The 11643-nt window shown below is 35.6% G+C and overlaps 1 protein-coding gene across 1 annotated transcript in view; it reads right to left on the bottom strand.

Annotated features, from left to right (window-relative positions):
• Window positions 1-6: 6 nt before the first annotated feature.
• LOC119838003 (phosphatidylinositide phosphatase SAC2) overlaps window positions 7-11643 on the bottom strand; it is a 19389-nt gene continuing 7752 nt past the window's right edge. Inside the window, exons 9-19 of the mRNA XM_038363814.1 lie at window positions 11206-11361; window positions 10856-10926; window positions 9753-9998; window positions 7983-8121; window positions 7285-7415; window positions 6138-6306; window positions 5380-5542; window positions 5018-5124; window positions 4785-4908; window positions 2839-3614; window positions 7-2733 (exon numbers count right to left, since the gene is read on the bottom strand). Of these exons, the coding sequence (XP_038219742.1) occupies window positions 2632-2733; window positions 2839-3614; window positions 4785-4908; window positions 5018-5124; window positions 5380-5542; window positions 6138-6306; window positions 7285-7415; window positions 7983-8121; window positions 9753-9998; window positions 10856-10926; window positions 11206-11361 (2184 nt within the window). The 3' untranslated portion in view covers window positions 7-2631. The remainder of the gene's footprint in view (window positions 2734-2838; window positions 3615-4784; window positions 4909-5017; window positions 5125-5379; window positions 5543-6137; window positions 6307-7284; window positions 7416-7982; window positions 8122-9752; window positions 9999-10855; window positions 10927-11205; window positions 11362-11643) is intronic.

Raw genomic sequence — 11643 nt, 5'->3', positions numbered from 1 at the left:
ATATCAAGCAGTGCGTATAATGTATCATTTATAGAACTACCTATTTTAAATTTTTAACAAAACAATTTAAGACTAATAAATCTTCCAAGTACATTATATATTTTCAGAATTGAACTTATATTCGAGATCTAGAGTCTATTGTCCTATAATACTGTTAAAAAAGAAATACTGGGCGGTTTCCGTGACGTCTTAAAGCAGGACGTATTCCAGTGTGGAAAAAAGAGAGAGAGAGCGATATATGTCGTCTAGCGCCATCACATTCCTTACTTTACTTTTTTAGAATTAGTGCAGCTTTAAGACATCGTAGTATCCCACCAGCGTTCTAGAGCAATCAAACACATATTTCAATATTTGTAGAAATTTTTAAAACAGTCGCAGTTATTAAGTCACAAATTAATGGATGATTATGTGAATAATCTAGTATCAGTGGTGAGTATAAATCTAGATGGATATTTGATTCAAAAGCAAAGTGATTATCGTAAAAAGGTAAAAAGTTTTTGCTTTTTTTTTTTAATTTTACACAGCTACAGCTGGTGATTCTACTGTAAATAACTGATCTATGTCCTAAAGTTTTGGATAGTAGAATAATATTGCAATTGGTGTGAATCTTATCTCATAGTGATTCAGTTAAATTCAGTCATTTGAAGCTATGTAGATATATATTTCATGTGTGATCTGACGCTTTAATCAAAATAAAATATATTACACAATCAGTTTGTGGAACATTTGCGAAATAGTCATTAAACTATAAATATAATCTTGTTTCAATTATTAAATAGTTACCAATTTGCTGGTAAACAAATATTTCATTGAATACTGCGCCATTGGACTACTTATTAGGAGTAAAATATTATTAATTATTGTACCACAAATTACAATAAATGTTACACATTCAATGGGAAATATAGTCATTCAAGTATACAGGAATGTTTATTAATTGTTTGGCCGACTGCAAACTCAACATAGAATATCACTCGAAATTTAAGTATTATTTGAGTGAGCTAAAACTAAACTTTAATCAGTTCTTAAGTTTAACTTAAATTACCGCTGTGAGGGTATTATTATTGTTGCATCTTACTTATAAATTTCAAATCCTTGAACTTTTCTATAGGGTTTCACCTCGCACATAACTCTAGATATCTTTTAATAACAGAATGGTCTATGGTAGAATTACGAATTGTAATGGATAATATTTGAATTTAATGAAAAGGACTAGTAATTATTCGAGCTGAGAGTGCGACAATATGCAGTCTACCTCACTCTAGAAAAGGTAATATCTTAGCGATAGAAAGAGATAGATGTAATTGTATTGACCATCCTTTAATTCATCCTTAACCCTTATTGTATTTACTTTAATTATACAATTACATTCATGGAAGAAGGATATTATATTAGTTGTTATTTATCTTTTACTTAATGGAAGTAACATCGTGTGGGTTTTATCTAGATTGAGCTTTTTCTAAATCCTGATTATCATTACTTGTTTAGATCCTAAAGCGATTCTACCCTACAGACCCTGCAAGTCGGCTTAATGCAAAGCTTTGTCTACATTCAACTAAGTTTGGACATTAGGCGGGACAAATACGTACATAAATTATAATAAAAAAGCAATAAATTTTATTATTAAAATTTTGTTTTAAATTCCATTTTATATTTCGAGTATTACAGATTTACCGTTATTTGATTTTGAAATTGATTTATGTGTCTCTTTAATAATTAATCAATAAATCATGCTTTTTTTTTCCATTATACAATGAATTCTTACATAACTCTAAATAATTTCTTAGTTAACCGACCCCATATATCATTTCGATTAACTCGCGCCGAAAACTAATATTTCAAATATTTAAGCATTTTCCTAATACAATTATCGATACTGGAATCTACAGCTATAATTGAACTAAGCACTTTTACACCTATACGTTGTTGTCATTGAGAAATATTACATTTATATAAATCTAGGTGTTGCCCGTTGATACACCCACGTGGTAAGATAAATTCTACAACTGTCATACATGTCACTTTTTTAATATAGCGCCATATATCGGAATAAAAAAATTTTTTAACATACAAAATCCTTCCATGGGTATCAGATCGGCGATAAAAGTAGCTAGATAGTAGGAGCTATAGCCTCATAACATTCCCCAGACACAAAAATCATATCACAAAACTACTCGGTTGCGACGTAAAGTAGGACAAACAAACAAACACACTTTCACTTTTATAATTATTGGTAAAGGCGTATTTCGTGTAAAGCTCTTTGGGTAACTTTTAAAATGTATATTCATAAAGATCAAACTAAATATGGCTGGTTCTATTTGTAACATCACTTCTATATATTTATTTAAATATATTCTATCGTAGGTAATAAAATTTTAACACAATTTATTTATTTTAATGTATGTCCTTTAAGTTGTCAGTTGGTTAGTAACTAGATGATATATGTGTCATAAATTTCGTCATTGAGTTTCAAAATAAAGTCGATGAAATAGACATACCTACAGGAATAAAATCTTCAAAAACTTCTGTTTTTTTTTCTTACCATCTATATTACAATTTAACTAATCGAGACTATAGAAAATCATAAATATCGCAATATTTCTCTATGACATTACCTCTATAGTCTATGGCTTAAAGTGCAACGAGACGAGTATTGCAACCGTGCCACTTTTCCTGCAGCTTTCTGTGCTCTTCATATTGTTGGTCGCTTATATGTTTCACTCCTGCTGACCCCTGTGGCGATAGAATTAAAAAATTATTGGATGTCGCTATAAAAAATACTTCAGTTTGTCATTAATTGGATCATCCCCAAATAGAAAGATCAATATCGTAACTAACCTTAATTTTCCTCGGATCTAGGTTAGCCCCAAGACTCTGGACACCTTTAGCCAACTTAGACAAAGGAGAGAGCACCATATCCCTGGTAGCGCTAGAAACTGGACTGGCGATGCTCTTCAGCTGTCTTATCGCAGACTCGCTATGAGAGGTAGCTATATTCAACGTGATTTCGTGCTGAGAATTCGAGCGGACATGGTAATTGACCCCCTCCGGACTCTTCTGCGTTTCATCGAAGTTGATGTGGCTCGAGCTCTGCGATAATTTCTGGTTCAATAATAGCGAGTTCGGTGGCGTTGGTTTATAGTCCGCTTCGATTTGGATTTCGGGCGTTATATTCTCGTTGTCGAATGGATTTTTCTTCGTACTGATTGGAGTTTTGAGCATCTGTTTGCTTGGCGTGGCAACGGCGGGGGCTTCGTCATGGGGTTCTATTTTGGAAGAATACAATGGGTTCTCGATCAATTCGCAGTCGGTTTCGTCTTTTTTCTGTTGATCGCCGATGTAGTGCTGCATATTTTCGTAATTGTCCAAGGTGGGCTCGAATATATTTGTTCTGTTTTCATCGTCGCTGGAGTAATCTGAGCTCATTCCGTCTGATAGGCTTCCTTTTTTCTTTGTGTCTTGTTTGTTTTGGCCCAGCGTGAATATTTTCCTTGTTCGGGCGGCGTTTTGGTCGAACTTTAGTTGTAGGCTCGGACGTGCGCGGGCGTTCAGTGAGTGACTCAGTTTGTTTAGTTTGCTGAATTGCTCTGACATATTGGTTAGGGCTTTGGATCCTGAAATGAGTATAAAGAATTGCATTTTGAAAAAATTCATACAGGTATATTATTTATCTGAACATGGCAACATTGTATATAACTACACAGAAGATGGATATATGTATTATAATGGACATGAAAATGTACTGAATTGATGTGGCACACAAAAATAACATAGAAGATATGGTACTCAAACTCAACTTTATATATTTATATCTAGGTTTCTGACTATCCTCTTACTTGTTATTATGTCTCAAAATTATATTAAATTACCTGACATTACTTAAAGTTGATTATTTTCATTAATTTTTAATTCTACGAACGTACAGCTACACATACTGAACGTCGCTAAGAAATACAATAATCTATTCCATCGCTAAACAAAATTTTAGTCATTTTACCACCAAACACCAAACTCAAAATTTTCTCTTCTAAAATCATCAATAGAACTTATATCAAATACTGTCCATATACAAATTATAATTAACCGTAAAAACTTCTTAAATTTTAGCACCATCAAACTACATATACATAACCAGTTATTCCGCGACATAACATATTTACATCCTCTATTTTCTATGACACAAGCTGTATAGCCTATGTCCAATAAGGCTGTGTACACACTAACGCGCTCCGCCGCTATGTACCGGCGCGGCGGGCGGGGGGGTGCGCCCGCGCCCGCGCCCGCGAGCCGCACTATCTGCAGCAGCACGCCGCGGGTGCACGCACACCCGCTGTTGTCTATGCGATATACGTGCGTGAGTATGGTTTATTCAATTTTTTAATGTCATAGAGGGCAACTGAGCTGGTGGTTCGCCTGATGGTGAGCGATCACCACCACACATAAACATTCGCAGAGGTAAAGCCTCGTCGAATGCGCTGCCGCTTTATGGGGTAAGGGTTGAGGAAAAAAGGAATAGATTGGGAAGGGTGAGGAAAAGGAAACGGGAATCCGGCTCCCCCGCTCAGCGTACGAAACAAAGTAGCATGCTACTATTCCAGGCCGGTTATCTGTGGGGGTGTGATACTTCCCCGGTGCAAGTTGGCCTAATTTATGTCGAAGCGTGCCCGACTCCCACATAGAAAACTACTACGTACTATTTTTTCTTTGTTTTAGTGGTAAATCTCAATGTTAGCCTTTTCCTTTGACTACATGAGCGTAATATGTTCGAACCATATAGTGCTTACCGACGCTTCGTATATCCGCGACCAGTTGGGTCTCACTGACGTTCCTAGTCAACGTAGGGAGCCTGGACAGATCTAGGTATAGTGACGATCTTGCACCACCCGCAGATGCATGTATTGGATGTACCTATAAATATAAATAGTTATTTAACTGTACAATACAGTAAGACAAATATCGATTGTTTATGTTTTTTTGTTTTGTTATCATATTATAAGTTATTTTTAAAAATAAATACCTTAGATTTTCTTCTCTCCAATTTAACACCGTCGTGGAATGGTATCGGTGGTAGTTTTGCTATATCCCGAGCCACCATTATCGACTCGCATATGGAATGTAGAGATTCTAAAAAAGAGAAAAAGTTTGTACTGTCCAATATTATGATACTGATTTCTGGACTTCCCATTTCATACTTTGACTGCGGGAGGGGGGATATCTTATCAAAAAATATCAAAATAAATCCTAGAAGCAACGAACACTTACTTTACTTCTATATAATTTTTATAAAAATAAATATAAAAAAAACATATACATTTTTTTTTATAAAAATATCTCCTGCAAGTAACAAACAGTTGCCTATGTATTAAAAACAATACAAACCAATCATCTCATCCCTAGTATTAATCACGACCGCCATATTGTTGAAGAACCTCAGCGTGGTCGACCTGAACATGTGGAAGTATCCCGGCTCGCCGTTGTACGTGTAGCTCACGCGGATGCAGTACACCGGGTCCGCTGTGCTCTTGCGGCCCACGCTGAATATCTGAAAGTTGAATGAATGAATGAATGAATGAATGAAAATTCTTTATTGATTCAAAATTATTTCTTTATTTTCTATACAAAAACAAATAATATACAGGCGAACGAAAATCTTAAAACAATTAAAGGCGGCCTTATCGCTAGGTAGCGATCTCTACCAGGCAACGCTAACAATAAAGGAAAATAAGCCAACATAAAAGTTGAATACCATACTGAAGAGTCAGTGTGAAAATATCACTGCTTTGAGCGCTATATCTATTTATTTTATTGGTCACAATTTTCCTCAATCGACTCCAAAATAGGATGAGGTTATCAATTCGGGTGCATTTTTTTTTACTGTTGTTGATAGTTCTGACAATTAATATGTAACCTAAGTTCTTAAAATGTTATTAAAATAATCCAACACTAGCTATCTGCCACTGAAAATAATATAATTATAATTGTAAGAAAAACGTTTTTTTTTTTCATTAACAATAAAAAAAAAAAACCATTCAAAGACTACCCTCCGTTATTACCTTCACCTGCCTGTTTACCCACTTGAAAAAAAAAAAGAACACTTAACCGACTAGAAAAAAAAAGAAGCGTTGAAATCAACTGACGTTAGAGCTGGCGTCGAGCGGGCCCAGCTCGAGCGCGGCGAGGTGCGCGAGCGGCACGCGCTGCACGGACAGCAGCCGGTCGGACGTCTCGTCGTAGTCCGTCACGTAGTACGCCTCGCCCGTCAGCACCAGCACGCTGTCCATCTCCGTCTCGTGCGGGTCGCCGGTACTGGGGGCGAGGAGGGGGGTGAAAAAATAAATATTTTTGGGTACGGAAGACAAATTCACAATTTCGATAATCACCAAAGCACCAAGACACCACCGGCATACATAAACACCGCGGCATATAGCGTATGCTAATTTTTATGAGCGGCGCTAATGTTTAGCACCACAGGTATCACATAAAAAAAATTTGGCATAATTTGGTGTTAAAAAAATAACTCAGTTTATTGTTGAAAATTGAGCGTTTTCTTACGAATTAATATAGTATCATATAGTAGACAGTGTAGGTTATTTTATAATCGTTTTGCGCCGCAAACGAAAACTTGCATCTTTTCATATTCGTTATTGTGGGAGTCGAGCATGCTTCGGCACCAATTGGGCCAGCTCACGTCGGGAAGTACCACACCCCCACAGAAAACCGGCGTGAAATAATAGCTTGCTATTGTGTTTCGTGCGGCGAATGGGGGGAGCCGGAGGCCTATTTCCTTCTCCTCGCCCTTCCCAGTCCATTCCTTCTTTCCAGTCATCAATCCTTTCCTTATCCCTTAACCCTTAAAAGCGGGCAGCGCATTCTTAGAGGTCTGAGCCTCAGTGAACGTTCATGGGCGGTGGGGATCGCTTAACATCAGGCGAACCATCAGCTCAGTTGCCCGCTATGACATAAAAAAAAAATCCGTTCCCATGGATTTCCGTGATAAAAACTAACAAATAACCGTACTTGGGTCTCAAACTATCTCTGTACCAAATATCATCCGACTCAAATCAATTAGCGTAAAGAAACGAAAGACAGAAGGAGTTACTATCGAAATTATAACATTTGCCAGGATTAACAAGAGATAATATAAATAAATTTATTGTTATTTGAATGTTATTTTATATGTTCAATAATATTACAATAAACAATTTGCTTACATTAACATGCACATATTAGTCAGAACACTATTAAAATTTCAATATATCTAAACCAATAATCAAAAAAACTTACTGCGGATCAGCATCAATAAGCCCCCAAGAGCCCAGTATAGGTTCCGTGTCCACCAGCAGTTTCTTACAGTCGTCGATTAAGGACTTGACGTGTTGCGCCATCGCTTCCGTACTCGGCGCTGGTTGCTCTTGCTGTGTTCCATGAAATAGTAAATTAATATATTAATTACATAGTTATATATAACAATGTATGCATTATGTAAGCTTTTGCTAATAAAGAATACGAAACATATTCAACTAATTTGCATTCATTTAACAATTGAAGATTAAATCTAGGATACTGGCATTCACTAGTATGGTGCAACAATAACAACAAAAAAACAAACAAAAAATACACTTAAACATAATGATTAGAGAAACGGATTATAAGTCTACAAAAAACTAGAAATAGGATATTCAGCAAAAAAAAAAAACTAAATCAAACAAAATCTTCAAAATCCTAAAAAAATACACACCAAATGTGGCAAAAGTAATGTCCTGAATTATTTCTTTTTTTCTGTTTAAGAGTTTTTTTTAGAATTATTTGTTTAGTTAATCTTGCGCACTAGATAATTTGTGTATCCATAGAATAGATTCATACATAGAACAATATTCATTGTACATTACTATAGTTGCTGTTATATTAGTATATAAGGTGTTAGGAAACCAATAAAATAAAAATAAAAAATAAAAAAAAGAACACCAAGCGCATGCCCGCACATTGAACACCAGCACCTTCACCGTAGTGCACTTGGTGCAGTCGGGCACCATCAGCTGCTCGGGGATGGTGCGCGACTCGCCGGTCATCACGTCTATCGCCACTTGCCGTAGCGCGTCTTTGAACGTCGACAGGTAGTATCTGAAATTGTTCCAATTATTGAAGCACACTAGCCGCTCGCCCCGACTTCACACGCGTTATAATAACAATATTATTAACTAGCAGTTAGCAAGCCTCATAGGAGGCCTGTGTCCCAGCAGTGAGAACATATATGGGCTGATGATGAACTAGCAGTTCGCCTCGGCTTCGCCATGGTACATAAATAGCCTATGTCACTTAGCGAAATTGTAACTTTCAAATGGTGATTTTTTTTTAATCAATCCAATAAGTTTTTGAGTTTATCCATTACAAAAAAACAAACAAACAAAAATACAAATTCTTCCCCTTTATAATATTAGTGTAGACTGAACCACCCACAAATAATCAGTACTAGGCCAAAATTTAACACACGTGGGACCACACAGGAATCACTTACTTTCAATAAAAAAAAGAATCATCAAAATAGGTTCACCCGGGCTAAAGATCTGTGGGTAACAAAACGACACAAAAAACCGTAGACTTGGTGAGGCCTCGTTTTTTAAAGTCGATTGTATATCGCCCATATTTCTCGGTAACAATTTAGCCTTCACATGGTAAAACAATGTTAAACATCCATAGAGGAATATTTGTGTTTATTCATTAAATGCAGTAAAACAAATGTCTCCTGTTTTAATTAGTGCAAGAATTAAATTATAAGTGACATTTTTTACATATACGAGTAAACAGAGTACAGGTATATATATATATATATATATATATATATATATATGTATATGCATAAGGTGTGCAGTTTGGTATAATATGATAAACGGAAAGTGTTTCAGTCGCTGACTATTTTATAAATTATCTGTTAATTATTTAATTCGTTACGCCAATACAATTTATCACATCAATATAATAAATGTGAAAGTGTGTTTGTTAGGATGTTTGTCCGTCAATCACGCTGAAACTACTGAAAGGATTTTGATGAATTTTGGTATACAGACAGGACAGTATGAGCTGACTTGGATGATAGGATACTTGTTATCCCGATTAAATGCTCCCTTGGTATATAACAGGGATCTTGTTATCCAAGCGGAGCCGGGACGACCGTCTAGTAATCTATAAATTTCCGTTGTTTTTTAATCCATAATTAGTTATTTACACTTACCATAATAGAAAAAAATAAAGGGACCAGTTTTAACAAGGATTTAAACGAAAAGGTTTAGTTACGGAATCTAGAAGGAGAACTTATTGTGTCATAGTCTTATACTCATTCACAATAGCGTGTATACAGAATACTGATGAAATCACATATTACTATATCAACGCGATCTAGTCATAAATAGACATAGACAGATTGAATCAAAAGGAAGGTTTATGCCATAGGATGTAATATGTGCGTGCGTATACAGATTATGATGTGGTAAAAAAAAAAATTAAAAAAATCCTGTCTTGGTGGCGACTTGCGAGATAAAAAAAAAAAAATAAATAAAAAAATGATAAATGCCACAGATGGGCACCAAAGTATATTTCTATCTACTAACGATAACCCGCCCTGGACATCCTTTCAATATTGTTATTTATTTACAAAATCTGTTATTCACACAGCTATTTAATAATGAGGAATGTATGCATTATAAAAGCTTTTAGTATGTACACGTACAATTATATATTCTGCAATAAACACTGACCTCCCCACTCCAAACGCAATTTCGGCGCCCAATAACTCATTCGTCAAACCGTGTCCAAAGTATGTGGGCATCATTTCTAACTTTGGAATATCACTATCCATATTTTCGACGACCATTAAGGATGCTGTTTTTAAATCGCGCCAAAAGCTGTCGAATTCCTCTATGGCCGCCATATTGATCTGTTGACCGAGCGCTATGTCTATGGCACATTGTGTCATGGCGTCGTTAAAATGGCGGATGATGAATCTGTGCAAATTGCACAATACGTGTAAATGCGACGTTTTCGATTATAGAAAGAATAGAACAGAATGGAGAAGACTTTTCAGGATAAGTTATGCGGAGAAGGGAGGTCAGAAGAAAATAGCGTTAAAATATAATTTTATCTTCCTTTTTTTAACTACAAGTGTAACATATGTGAAAAGAAATATAAAAATATCAATTCAAAGTTATATGTCTGATTAACGCGCACACATAAAGTTCAACTTTTTCTATCTCGTATCTAATTATAGTAGGTAAAGACGACAATAAATAAATCTATAATGACTACATAGAAAACAGAAATATATTCCATAGTTTAGCCGAAAAACATGATTTTTAGTTACCATGTTTTTATACAAAGGATCTGTAGATCTACTAATTCTAAACTCTTGCCTTGCTTGGTTAGTGAATAAATTTATATAGATGGTGATCCATTTTTATACCCCGACGCAAAAAGAGCGATGTTATAAGTTTGACGTTGTTAAAGTGTCTGTCTGTCTGTGGCATCATAACTCCCGAACGTATGCACTGATTTAAATTTAGTTATTTTTGTATTAAAAGTGACTTCTGTGAGAGTGTTCTTAGATATGTTTGACGAAAATCGGTTGAGCCGTTTAAAAATGCTGTAGTGGAAGGGGGGGGGAGTGGGTAGATTAACCGAATGTCTGCAAATATACTCGGATGGGGTCTCAAATAGCTTCGTATGATGAGAAAGTTGATTGTAGTCTTTAGCCTACTTATAGAAACAACAGGGGCCGGGGGTTTTTTAAATTTCCGATTTTTGTTTGCATGTAATTATAAATTATAATAAATAGCACGTAAATATTATAATGGGAAATACTTACCTATTGGCTGAAGCGACGCCATCTTTCATCATCCCTGTTAGTTTCCTTTCACCGGTTCGCGTGTAATCACCCTGTAAATATTTTTATGTATGTGTTAATAATTCTGTATTACAATAAACAAATTTGACTACATCTTTTTAATACCATGCGAAAAGGTTGCCATCCTTTTCGATTCGAAAATAAATTCGAATGTCTAGAATATTCTGGACTTTCACGATATTAAATGTTTATATTGTGTATGCATACATTTTTATTGCCTTCTTTTTTGCGTCAAACAAACTAGCATTTCAAAGCGAATTTATTTGCGAATTTCGCCTAGTAGATAGTTGCTAAGCAAAACAAATACTAACCTTTAGTGCTTTAGTGCCAGCGTATTGTCTGGATATGACGTCACCGCTGTCCGCCCACATGGCCAGGAAGGCCTGCCTCAATGGTGCGGGGAGCCCCCCACTACCGAGACCCAAACGGCGCAGTTGCAGTTCCAAAACTAGCTTAGCGATCGCCGTCTAGAAAGGAGTATACATGTAATATAAACAGGTGTTTGATCTGTGGAAATCTTTTTATACGTGCTTTATGTAATTTCGTGACATCAATGCATAAAAAATAAGTTTTTAATCAGTCAAACCGTCTGTATATCATACCTGCCTAGTATAGTTTGACAGAACGGTATTTGAAGAGATGGTGGATGACACATTCTTTACTATATAACCAAACGCATGAAAATTCTACAATTGTAAAATTTATAAAAATTTATAGCACCTAGATAATTTAAGATTAATCACAATATG

The sequence above is a fragment of the Zerene cesonia genome, chromosome 29 (assembly GCF_012273895.1).
Source record: "Zerene cesonia ecotype Mississippi chromosome 29, Zerene_cesonia_1.1, whole genome shotgun sequence".
Classification (NCBI taxonomy): domain Eukaryota; kingdom Metazoa; phylum Arthropoda; class Insecta; order Lepidoptera; family Pieridae; genus Zerene; species Zerene cesonia.
Note: the sequence above shows the minus strand (reverse complement) of the source record. Positions and strands in the feature narration are given on the sequence as shown.